The sequence below is a fragment of the Aotus nancymaae genome, unplaced genomic scaffold (genome assembly GCF_030222135.1).
Source record: "Aotus nancymaae isolate 86718 unplaced genomic scaffold, 86718_ANA_hifiasm-v0.15.2.pri h1tg000053l, whole genome shotgun sequence".
In the NCBI taxonomy this organism is placed as follows: Eukaryota; Metazoa; Chordata; class Mammalia; order Primates; family Aotidae; genus Aotus; species Aotus nancymaae.
Window position 1 is genome coordinate 16,967,448 of NW_026988467.1, and position 12,519 is coordinate 16,979,966.

The 12,519-nt window shown below is 56.1% G+C and overlaps 1 protein-coding gene across 1 annotated transcript; it reads left to right on the forward strand.

Moving 5' to 3' along the window:
- Nucleotides 1–1,085: 1,085 nt before the first annotated feature.
- On the forward strand, nucleotides 1,086–8,326 carry PLA2G2F (phospholipase A2 group IIF). The gene is made up of 4 exons (XM_012439772.2): nucleotides 1,086–1,342; nucleotides 3,708–3,852; nucleotides 4,809–4,918; nucleotides 8,061–8,326. The coding sequence occupies exons 1-4, from the start codon at nucleotides 1,147–1,149 to the stop codon at nucleotides 8,270–8,272; spliced, it is 663 nt and encodes a 220-aa protein (XP_012295195.2). The 5' UTR covers nucleotides 1,086–1,146; the 3' UTR covers nucleotides 8,273–8,326.
- Nucleotides 8,327–12,519: the final 4,193 nt, after the last annotated feature.

Genomic DNA, 12,519 nt, shown 5'->3' on the forward strand with positions numbered 1-12,519 from the left:
AATTCCCGCTTTTCCCTGTTGCACCTGCAGTTGAGTCCAGTCTCTCTTCCCCGCTGCAGAACCCACTGCCGTGTCCCTACACCTGACCCCATGGCCCCTTTGAACAAAAGCTGCCTTACTTTGCTTCAACAAGTGTCACTGAGTGAGTTTTTTTTTTCTTTAACATCTTTCAGATGGAGAAAGAAAGGCCTTTAAGCTAATTTCCTTTCGGATGCCTGGCGAGAGACCAATTCTCCTATCAGGTATATAAACCCCCCAGTCAGGCAGGCCAGAGTGCCCGGGGGTGGGGACTGTACCAGTCAGCTGTGGGCAGGACTGTGGGGGTGGGAGGAGGGGGTGGAGTCTCCTTTTTCTAGGGCATGTGTCACCTGCCTCCTGCCCAGGGGCATTGCCCCGGCACTCCCCGGCCTGTGTGTGAGGCAGTGTGAAGCTGGGGCCAGCTCCCTGCAGCCTCTGGAGTGCATCACAGACCTTTCAAGACCTATGTTGCTGGCCCCCCAGAACCTGGAACATGGCAGAAGGGGAGAAGGCCAACCCCAAAGGGTTCAAAAAGAAGGTGCTGGGTAGATGCCCCTCTGTGGGGAGGGGCCCAAGCTTCAGGGCCTCCTGTCCTTCAAGAAACTCCAGGTAGGTGCCTGCTGCCCTGAGATGGAATCTCCCAGGGAGGGGCAGGGACGGGGGTAAGGGACTGGCTCCTAGAATCCCTTTCTCCAGAAAGGAGAGCTCTGAGAGTCAGCATGGTGGACTGAGATGGTCACTGCATTTCCAGCACTAGAAGGGCCTTTGGGATCATGTAGTCAACCCTCACACAGTACTCATGTGGCCCAAAGAGAGTGAGGCCACAACCTTCTTGTGGCCCAGAGAGGCTGAGGTCACACATTTTGGAAGCAGTGCTGGGACTGGAATCCAGGGACTCAGGACTCCTGGCTTTGGGTTTGAGACTCAGCTGCTAGGCTGGGTCATGTGACTTCCTTCCTGGACTCCCTCGCATGTGCATGGGAGGTCTGGCCTGAGACAGCGGGCTTCCTGTCCTGGAGGCCGATGTGTGGAGGGGGCTCCTGCCAGAGTTGGGGGCAAAGAGATGCTGGTGCCTCCTGGCTCTGCCATCTGGGGTGTGCTCCTCCAGGTGGGGCTGGGCAGGTGCTGATGATAGCACTAGGAGCAGGAACTAGGACGTCAAAAGACAGCATTGATGACACCTGTCACGAGGCTCGGGAAGGCAGCAGCAGGTCCCGCTCTGCCAGGGGTGGAGGGGATGGACTTAGGCTCTGGGTTTCATCCTCCCTCAGGTCTAGCCTGGGTATGAAAAAGTTCTTCGCCATGGCCATCCTCGCTGGCAGTGGTAAGTAACGATGCCAGGGGGACTCCTCCTTCTCTCCCGCTCCTGGCCTGTCTCCCTTGACCTTGGGTGCCTGAGTTATGGTTTCACTGACTGGCCTAGGTTCCTTCCTCTCTCTGGGCCTCTGCTTCCTGGCTCAGCCCAGCAGGCTGCACCTAATTCTGGAACTGTTTACCCCTCCAGCCACCTGTAAACAGGCATTTATGAGCCCCAGTGGGGCAAGGCGCAGAGCTGAGCAAGCATCATAAAATGCTATTGTTGACTGGGCATTTGTGTACCTGAGTGTGTATCAGTGTGTGTCCATCAGACAGGAGTTAATGATTTTGTGTGCAGGCAGATGCAGGCATCTGTGTGTAGGTGTGAGCATGTGGTGATATCTATGTGTGCAACATGCATAGGTATGTGACAGTGCAGGCGCCTGAGTGTGAGCCCATTTGTGTCTCTTCATGTGAGCATGTGTTAGTTGGGGTGTGTGTCTCCAGAGTGTCCTTATGGATGTAGGGTGCATAGATCTGCAGGGGTGTGTGTGTGTGTGTGTGTGCGCGCGTGTGTGTGTGTGTGTAGGGTGGGTGTCTGTGTACCACAGAGTGGTGGGAGGTCAGGGGCTTCTTTCTGGGGGTGGTACCCAGGGCGTTGTGTTGGGCAGCTGCCCCATAGGACTGTTGCGTGAGGCTCTTGACGGAAACCTGACCCTGCCACGTGTCCCGACATCATTCATGTGGCGGGTGCCCCGGCTCCACGGACCATTGGCTGGGCCTCTTGCTGGCCTTTCATGCAGCCTGTTAACCTCCCAGAACACAGTCTGGCTTGAGGAAAAGAAATAAAGGCCAAAAACAAAAGTAAGCTTCCATGTGGCCAGACACGAGAGAGGGCTGGTTGCATTCAGGCAAAATGACCTATTATTTAGAAGGCTACCACTTGAGTTCAGCCCAAGCTAGGGGCAGAGCCTTCAGCCCAACTGAACGTGGACTTGGATTCCTTCACTTGGAGTGCGAATGTCGATGTGGCCTCAGGCCAGGCCCCTGATTCTCCCCTGGTTGCATTTTGTATGTCAGTGCATCTGTAATGCATGAGGCTGTGAGTGTACAAGTGTGTGAGTGTATCAGGTGTGTGTGGGTGAGTGTGAGTGTATCAAGTATGTGTGGGGATGAGTGTGTGAGTGCGTCAGGTGTGTGTGGGCGTCAGGTGTGTGTGGGTGAGTGGGAATGTATCAGGTGTGTGTGGGTGTGAGTGTATCAGGTGTGTGGGTGAGTGGGAGTGTATCAGGTGTGTGTGGGTGAGTGTGAGTGCATCAGGTATGTGTGGGTGAGTGTGAGTGTATCAGGTGTGTGTGTGGGTGAGTGTGAGTGTATCAGGTGTGTGTGGGTGAGTGTGTGTATCAGGTGTATGGGAGTGAGTGTGAGTGTATCAGGTGTGTGGGTGAGTGTGAGTGTATCAGGTGTGTGTGGGTGAGTGTGAGTGTATCAGGTGTGTGGGTGAGTGTATCAGGTGTATGGGAGTGAGTGTGAGTGTATCAGGTGTGTGGGTGAGTGTGAGTGTATCAGGTGTGTGTGTGGGTGAGTGTGAGTGTATCAGGTGTGTGTGGGTGAGTGTGTGTATCAGGTGTATGGGAGTGTGAGTGTATCAGGTGTGTGTGGGTGTGTATCAGGTGTGTGTGGATGTGAGTGTATCAGGTGTGTGTGAGTGTGTGTATCAGGTGTGGGTGGGTGTGTGAGTGCATCAGGTGTGTGGGTGTGAGTGTATCAGTTGTGTGGGGGTGAGTGGGAGTGTATCAGGTGTGTGTGTAGGTGTGAGTGTATCAGGTGTGTGGGTGAGTGTGTGACTGCATCAGGTGTGTGTGGGTGAGTGTGAGTGTATCAGGTGTGTGTGGGTGAGTGTATCAGGTGTGTGGGTGAGTGTATCAGGTGTGTGTGGGTGTGTGAGTGTATCAGGTGTGTGTGTGGGTGAGTGTGTGTGTATCAGGCATGTGGGAGTGAGTGTGAGTGTATCAGGTGTGTGCGTGTGAGTGTACACACACCTGATACACTCACATCCCTGCAGTAAGCCCTGCAGCCCTGCGTAAACAATGCAGGCCATCCTTGCTGGGGGCTTGCTCCATGCCAGGCACTGTCCCAAGCCCCTTCCATCCATGAACCCATTGAAAGCTCACTGCAACCCCACACGTGGTCCCTTGTAGATTTCTTTCCTCCTGCTTAGCTGCCCACCCTCCTTGTCCCAGCTTCCTCTCCTGCTTCCTCCTGCCTTCTCCCCCTACCCTACGTATCCCTAGGCATTGGGAGGATGATCAGTCCAGACTCTCAGGATGAGAGAGGTTGGGAGCGGCCACCCACGGAGCGGGGGCTCAGAGCACCCCCTGGTTCTCTTGCAGTTCTGTCTGCAGCCCACGGCAGCCTGCTCAACCTGAAGACCATGGTGGAGGCCGTCACAGGGAGGAGCGCCATCCTGTCCTTCGTGGGCTACGGCTGCTACTGTGGGCTGGGGGGCCGTGGCGAGCCCAAGGATGAGGTGGACTGGTAGGTACCAGAGGCTGGGCTCCTGTCAGGAGCCAAATGAGGATAGCTGAAGGTCAGACTGAACTTGACCTCCATCCCTGAGAGGGGCAGACTTTCTTTCCCCAAAGAATTTGTTTTCTTTAACGAGTCGGCGGCCAGAGCCTGCTCTTTGACCATGTTCTTTCCAAACTGTCTCGGACGCTTTCGTTGTCCATCTCCAAGGTCATGGGCTTGGAGGTGTTTCAGCCCCTCCTCTCTCCAGGAAGGGACTTTTGACTTGCTCCAAACACACATGGGAGAGCAGTCAAACAGCTGACACCCCGCAAAGGCAAGGGCTGGGAGCCCTGCCCGCCTGAGATGGGAGGCTCTGGAAGACAGGACTATGCCTCCTCCATCAGACTGAGAGTTCCCGGAAGCCATGCGTGTCTTCTGCTCCTATCTCCCCAACAGCTGCCAGCACCAAGTTGGTATCACAGAAAGCTTAACAAATGCACATTCACTCCACCAGAGGTGACGGGGACAGCCGTGCTGCCTGTGCTTCCTGTCCTGCAACCCACCAGTCCCTGTTGACCCTCCCTGGCCATGAGGCACAGGCAGGGGTAGCCTCTACATATAGCCGATGCTCCTCTAACCTTGACTTAAACCCAGACAGGCCCCTGACCCCTCCGACAGCTGCAGCCAGGGCTCTGCGGGGAGAGCTGGGAGCCCTGTGGATAGAACAAAGACACAAGGGAGAATGTGTCCTGGGGTGGGCAGCTCTGGCTGCAGCCATGAAACTGAAGCTGTGAGGATCAGAACCTGGGGTGCTGGCCCCAGCTCTGCTTGGCTGTGTGACTTCGGACAAGTAACTGTCCCTCTCTAGGCTTCAGTTCAAACGTTTGAGTTGTGAGAGACTGGAATACATGATCAGAGGTCTGTGCTGGTGGGATATGGGCCAGCCCAGCCATGCCTGTCCACTCACCTCTGCTGGTCCCTAGGTGCTGCCACGCCCACGACTGCTGCTACCAGGAACTCTTTGACCAGGGCTGCCACCCCTACGTGGACCACTATGACCATACCATTGAGAATGACACTGAGATCGTCTGCAGTGAGTCCCTCCCCTGCCACCCGAGCCCCCTGAGAAGGGAGTGGCCGGCTCCATCAGCCTGTGCTGGGATGGTGGACAGCCTTGCTAGATGAAATACAGGCTGCCGGCCGGACGCGGTGACTCATGCCTGTAATCCCAGCACTTTGGGAGGCCGAGGCGGGTGGATCACCTGAGGTCAGGAGTTCAAGACCAGCTTGGCCAACATGGAGAAAACCCCGTTTCTACTAAAAATATAAAAATTAGCCGGGCATGGTGGCGGGCACCTGTAATTCCAGCTATTCAGGAGGCTGAGGCAGGAGAATCGCTTGAACCCAGGAGGTGAAGGTTAAAGAGAGCTGAGATTGTGCCACTGCACTCCAGCCTGGGTGACAGAGTGAGACTCTGTCTCAAAAAAAAAAAAAAAAGGAAAGACAGGCTGCACAGTGAAATTCACATCTTAGATATATAATGAAAAATGGTTTAATATTAAGTGTGTCCTAAATACTGCATGGAACATATTGATACTCAGAATTAAATGCTAATATAAAATTAATTAATATTTATAGAAAATGAAACGTTTGGGACATACTTTTACTAAAACATGTACATTTACCTGAAATTTTAAGTAATTAATTACTAAGACTGCTCTGTTGCCCAGGCTGGAGTATGGTGGTGCCATCATAGCTCACTGAAGCCTTGATTTCCTGGGCTAAAGTGATTCTCCTGCTTCAGCCTCCCGAGTTGCAGGGATTACAGGCAAGTGCCACCACACCCAGTTGATTTTTGTATTTTTTTGTAAAGATGGGATCTCACTACGTTGCCCAGGCTGGTCTTGAACTCCTGGCCTCCAGCTTTCCTCCCACCTCTGCCTCCCAAAGTCCTGTGATTATGGGTGTGAGCCACCAGCCCATCCTGAAACTGAAACTTAACCAGCCATCCTGTGTTTTAATTTTGGTTTTGCTTTTTTGCTCAGTGTAAATCTGACCAGCCTAGCTGTGGCTCTAGATCGTCTCCCTGAGGTGCTCTGATGCTCCAGTCCTCGAATTGGCATCCTGGTTCTCCTGTCCTCCAAATTCTGAGTGATTCTGATTCAGTGGGTCTGGGTGGGGCCCAGGAACCTGACCTGCAGCCAGCTCCCCAGATGGTTCTGAGCCTGCAGCTCTGTGGAGAGGCTGAGACATGCTGGCCTGCGAGTTGGGAGAGCTGGGTTTGAACTCAGGTTCTGGCTCCTTGCACCATGTAGACCTAACCCCGCCTGGCCTCCGTCTCCTCACTCATGGGTCTTTTGAGGGGATTGGATCAGAGCAGACTCTCCTTCCAGTTCTGTCACTGGGTCCCCACCTGCAGAGGTGGCTCCATCAGAGGACACCCAGTGTTTCCAGGAATCCAAGATATTGCACCAGGTCTGGCAGGTCCCCTCATTTACTATGAGCTGGCTGTGACTATTTCCCAACATGTAGGTAAGTGCAAGTGGCATCCAGGTAGCAGCGCCCAGGTGTCCCTGCCCTGCCCCACTCTATGCCCCTCTCTGGGGCAGGACTCCCCCTGGCCAAGCCTGTGGGCAGCCCCTGGGCCCTCTTTGCCCCCATGTCTTCACCTGGCGCTACCAAGTTGTTCCTTACTAATAGATCACAAGCAATGCTGACTTTGCAAAGACACCCAAGTCTCCTGTCATCTGGGGAGGGGTCTAGTGGAGAACGGGGTACATGTGGGACCCCTTGGAAGCCCAGAGCTCTGTGGTCCTCACGTTCTGCTGGTCAAACATGAGGTGGAGGGTCGGGCTTGAGAGAGCAGATGTCCTCCTATTAAAGCAGTTGGAGGAGAGAGATTCTCCCCCACCCACCACCCACCAAGGGTAACGGACTAAAAGCAGTGACCTTCACGTTGGGTTTTGGGGATCCCTGGGGCCATCAAAGCTAGCAGCCTTGAGAGGTGATGGTCACACAGTCCCTGAGAGGTTCAGCTGGCACTTTAGTGTATTTTATCATTAAACAGCGTCTTCTGGGGCTGTCCTGATACATCAGCCTTCTTTAAAGAGTTTCGTTTAAGAGACAAGATTTTGCTGATAGAAAGTGTGAAAGGTTTGCAGACCGATGGAGCGAGTTGGAGGTTCTCAAAGGGTATTCCCTGAACCAGCAACAGCAGCAGCTGCAGCACCCAGGAACTTGTTAGAAGTGCAAATTATCAGGCCCCACCCAGACCTACAGAATCTGACACTTAGGGGTGAGGTCCAGCAGTCTTTGTTTGAACAAGCCCTCCAGCTGATTCTACTGTGCACCTAAGGATGATCTCTGAAATCTAATAATTATAACAATGGCACAGGGACAAGCCACAGGAGCATTAGCCCTCCATAAAGCCTGTGCTAGGCTCTTAGGCATTCACTAAGCTGTTGACAAGTGTTTTTCTCACTCATTTCTTACCAATAACTCCCTCTTTTTTTTTTGGAGACAAATTTTTGCTCTTGTTACCCAGGCTGGAGTGCAATAGCGCAATCTCGGCTCACTGCAACCTCCGCCTCCTGGGTTCAAGCAATTCTCCTGCCTCAGCCTCCCAAGTAGCTGGGATTACAGGCGTTCACCACCATGCCAGCTAATTTTTTTATATTTTTAGTTGAGATGGGGTTTCACCATGTTGGTCAGGCTGGTCTTGAACTCCTGACTTCAAACAATCCTCCACCTGCCTTGGCCTCCCAAAGTGGTGGGATTGCAGCTGTGAGCCACCGCAGCTGGCAATAACTCCCTCTTGAGTGGGTGTTCTCTGATTCTGTGAGTGAAGGGAAGAGGTCTGGGGTGGCAGAAAGTAACAGGCCTGAGGGTGGGCCTTCAGTTCTCTGTGTGACTTAGGCAAACCCATCCCCCTTTCTGGGGCTCAGTTTCCCCAGCTATGCAATAACTGTGTTAGATGTCAGTGGTTCCCCAGTTTTACATGCACCAGAGTCACCTAGAGAGCTTGTTACAACACAGATTGCTGGGCCCCAGCCCAGAGCTGCCGACCTTGCAGGTGTGGGGTGGGGCCCACGGGTGGTGCTGGTCCTGCCACCCTGGGACCACGTTTCGAGGGCCACTGGACTCTCCAAGTCTGTGTGGGCTCCCCCTTCCCAGCAGTGGTCCTGGGGGGCCCTGCTCCTTTCACCGACAGGCTTTGCCCCCCCATCCCCCTCTAGGTGAGCTCAACAAGACAGAGTGTGACAAGCAGACGTGCGCGTGTGACAAGAACGTGGTTCTGTGCCTCATGAACAAGACGTACCAAGAGGAGTACCGAGGCTTCCTCAACATCTACTGCCAGGGCTCCACGCCCAGCTGCAGCATCTACGAACCGCCCCCCGAGGAGGTCACCTGCAGTCGCCCACCCCCGTCGCCCCCCACCCCTCCTTAGAGCCTCTGAGGTCTGAGAGAGAAGAGCGGGTGGAGGGTCTGGCTTGGGGACCAGACAGAGGAGCAGGGAGGGTAGGAGCCAGGCTGGGAGCCCCAGGGTTGCTGGCTGCCTCCTCCCTGGAGCCCTCCAGCGAGGGCTCAGCAGCCCCCACCCCCCAGGACTCAGGAAGGCCTGGGTCCTGACTCTGGCCAGGTAGCTCCCCCAGCCCAGCCCCAGGCTCGATTGCATCTCACCACTGATTCTGCATTAGATGGGAAGCTCGGAGCTTTAGGAGTCTCTCCTGATGAGGGTGGCCGGGGAGACCCGAGAGAGAGAGAGAGAGAGAGCGAGAGAGAGAGAGAGAGAGACAGACAGACAGACAGACAGACAGACAGACAGGAAGGGCCTCTGAGTAGAGCCTCTAGAGTCTGAGCCACCAGCCCAGGCCCAGAGGTGGGTGCAGCCTCGGCCCAAGGTCACAGGAAGGCAGATTGCTGGTCCCAAAGCCTGGGTTCCAGGAGCCCCTTGGCTGGTCCCGCAGGATGGTCCAGGGTGGCGGTTACTTTGGGCTTGAGGCTCTCTAGAGCCCCGTTCACAGAGCAGGTAGCCTCACCCCAGCCCTCACTAAGGTGGCCGTGAGTCCAGGCTCAGACCCCAGGGTATAGCGCTGTGCTGAGTGTCCCAGCCCCGGAGTCCAGCCTCAGAGCAGGCTCCTGGGCACTGACAGAGCCACACCCAGGGACACCCCCCGGGCTAATATGGGGACACATGAAAACATGGCCCCAGCACCTACAAGTCTTCTCTGTACCCTCCACTGACCCATGCGTGTTACCGCAACCCTACCCCACCACACTGCATGGCTCTAAGGAGCATCCCTACCCCCGCCCTCTGGGTCCCTGACCCAGAGGCCCTACTGGACTGCCCCTGAAACGGTTAAAGGGGGACCCTCACCCTCTCTCCCTGGGCTGTGGGCAGGTGTCACAAGTCCCTTTGGTGGGGAAGAGGCTGAGGGCTGAGACCGACCTCAGTGAAAAGGGAAACAAAGGAGGGAGAACATCAAGGCGGGAGGCTGCGTGGAAGATTCTAGAAGAGGGTCAAGGTGGGAGGCTGTGTGGAAGCTTCTAGAAAGCAGTAGAGAGGGAACAGGGTGTTGAAGGAGAGGGGAGAAGATGGAAGCCAGAAGAGACGAAGTGAGTGACAGCCACCAGCAGGGAGGGGCCTCCAGACAGCACAGAGGAGCTGGGGGCAGGGCCTTGCGGGGCTAGGTGTCTGTGTAGGGCCTGGAACTGGGGCCAAGGTGGAGGGGACACCCCTGCGGGCCCCCAGCACTGCTGTTTCTCCAGGTGCACCTTCCCCTGCTCCTTACCTGTCCGAGCCTCAACTCAGGGTCGGCGGCCTCCACGGAGCCAGCCCCACCAGCCCGAGGACCACTGAGGCCACTCTCCGCCTGGACTCAACAGCCACCAGCAAGCTCACCTGGCAGTGCCCTGGGCACCATTGTTGCTGGGGAGGAAGGGCAGAGGAGGGACGCATATGAAAAGGAGGCCAGGGAGCCTCACCAGCCCAAGGTTCCAGAGCCCCAGCCATGGAGACCAGGGAGCCTCACCAGCCCCAGGTTCCAGAACCCCAGCCATGGAGACCAGGGAGCCTCACCAGCCCAAGGTTCCAGAGCCCCAGCCATGGAGACCAGGGAGCCTCACCAGCCCCAGGTTCCAGAACCCCAGCCATGGAGACCAGGGAGCCTCACCAGCCCCAGGTTCCAGAGCCCCAGCCATGGAGACCAGGGAGCCTCACCAGCCCCAGGTTCCAGAGCCCCAGCCATGGAGACCAGGGAGCCTCACCAGCCCCAGGTTCCAGAGCCCCAGCCATGGAGACCAGGGAGCCTCACCAGCCCCAGGTTCCAGAACCCCAGCCATGGAGACCAGGGAGCCTCACCAGCCCCAGGTTCCAGAGCCCCAGCCATGGCGACAAGGACACTGCCCCCCAGTGCCACCGTCAGTGTGTGAGGGGCCCATGCCGTCCTCCTCCCCACCCACTCCCCACTCCCCCGCCTCCACCACAGCGCTGCCTCCTGCTGGCCATGGTCCTCGGGTAGGGGAACGCAGGTTCCCAGCTATGGCCCTCGACACGCACACACACCCTCCCCTGCCCCTTGGTCTGGGGATGGGATTCTGCTGCCTGGGGGTCCTGCCCACCCCCACTCACCCCAGACACTTTGAATGCTGCAGCTCCCAGAGAATCTCCACAGGACTCGGCTTCCCCTCCTCAAATGAATAAAGGCCTCCTACCTCAACTCTCCATGGCTGGGCCCTCCTTGGCCAGGTGTTGGGGGAGGGCACAGTGACTCCCCCTGCTTCTCCAGCTCTGGGGAAAGTGGGTTCCCATGCCCAGTAGCTGGCATGGCCCATCTCCCTCCTGCCCCCCGGCCTGGGGGTGAGAAGTGGTGCCGATGCCATGGACCCTAGGCCCCGTGGTCCAGCAGCGGGGCGATGACCATGGGATGATGGTAACGACGGGCTAAGTGCTTTTCAGACACAGATCTCTGCCGTACTCTCCCCACCCATTTCTGTTGATAACTGAGGCCCAGAGAATTCAAGTCACACAGGTCACAAGTGATGGAACTGGGCTCTGCGTCCTCTGCTTCTGGCTTTTTGTTTGTTTTCTTTTGAGACAGAGTCTCACTGTATCATCCAGACTGGTGCAATCTCGGCTCACTGCAACCTCCACCTCCTGGATTCAAGTGATTCTCCTGCCTCAACCTCCCAAGTAGCTGGGATTACAGGCGTGTACCAGCACACACAGCTAATTTTTGTATTTTTTTAGAGACAGGGTTCCACCATGTTGGCCAGGCTGGTCTTGAACTCCTGACCTCAACTGATCTGCCCGCCTCAGCCTCCCAAAGTGCTTGGCTTACAGGTGTGAGCCACTGCGCTTGGCTGGGTCTGACTTTTAACCCCTGCTCCATGCAGCCCCTGAATGATGATTTGGGCAGCTGGGGCGGCGGGAGGAGAGACTGAGGACCGAGGTCCTGATGCTGGCCTGTCCGGTTCTCCTTCCAGCTCTGCCACTGACATCTGTCGAGCCTTGGTGGGCCCATCTGTGAAATGGGACTACATTTCTACAGTGCAAGGTCCCAGGCTTGTTGTGGCAGCCACTGAGACAGCGGGGAAGAAAGGGCTTTGTGAGCTGAGGGCGGGGGGGGGGGTGGGCAAGTGGGCAGGAGATGATTACCGTTGAGATCATTTGTATGGAGGCCGGGTATTTCTTCAGAGTGAAAGTGAGTGATGGTGGGGCCGTGAGGGTCCCGCAGGGCAGCTGGGTCCTGGCCCCTTCCCTGACTCAGGCTCCTTCCTGTATGGGCATCAGTTACCTCCCCCACAGTGACCAGAACGGCTTGTTTCCCATGCTCCCTAAAGCCGTGCGCTTCCCTGGGGACATCAGCGGGGACCACTGTGTTACATGGGGAAGCTTTCACAGGCGGCCCTGGAAGAGGAAGAGGGATTTCTCAGTTCTCTCTCTCTCTCTCTCTCTCTCTCTCTCTCTCTCTCTCTCTCTCTATATATATATATATATATATATATATATATATATATATATATATATTTGAGCTCACTATCTTGCCAGGCTGGAGAGCAGTGGGTGATCCAGCTCACTGCAACTTCCAACTCCCTGGTTCAAGTGATTCTCCTGCCTCAGCCTCCCGAGTAGCTGGGATTACAGGTATTCACCACCACGCCTGGCTAATTTTTGTATTTTTAGTTCAGACGGGGTTTCACAATGTTGGCCAGGATGGTCTTGATCTCCTAACCTGGTGATCCACCCACCTCGGCCTCCCAAAGTGCTGGGATGATAGGTGTGAGCCACTGCGCCGGGCCTCAGTATTTTAGAAGTTTGAAAATCCCTGGACAAGCTCACCTGCAGGTTTGTTCACTCAGCGGCCCTGAGTCCCCTGTGTGCCAGCAGTGGAGCTGGGCTTCCGGCCTCTGCCCCGGGGAGCCCGCAGCCCAGGAGGGAGGCAGACAGTGAGCTCCTAACCTTGGCACGTGGTGCCAAGTAGTGTGGCTGGGAGCACAGGGGTGAGGACCCGGGTCTGTGTGGCAGTCCCAAAGGTTCCCAGAAGGGGATGGGGTGCAGCTGGGGTCTCCCTGGCGTGGGGAGGAGGAGCAGAGCATGGGTCTCATTTTGGGAGGAGGGGCCCCTTCCACTGCCTAGGGATCTCCTCGCCGTAGGACCCATGAAGACTCCATTAGAGGTAGTGAGGTCTTCCA

What these genes read in the sequence shown, in the direction of transcription:
- PLA2G2F (XM_012439772.2), top strand. Translation starts at nt 1,147, where the DNA reads ATGATAGCACTAGGAGCAGGAACTAGGACGTCAAAAGACAGCATTGAT. An exon ending in GGCCATCCTCGCTGGCAGTG is followed by an intron (nt 1,343 to 3,707) that starts GTAAGTAACGAT and finishes GTTCTCTTGCAG; the next exon opens with TTCTGTCTGCAGCCCACGGC. An exon ending in CCCAAGGATGAGGTGGACTG is followed by an intron (nt 3,853 to 4,808) that starts GTAGGTACCAGA and finishes GCTGGTCCCTAG; the next exon opens with GTGCTGCCACGCCCACGACT.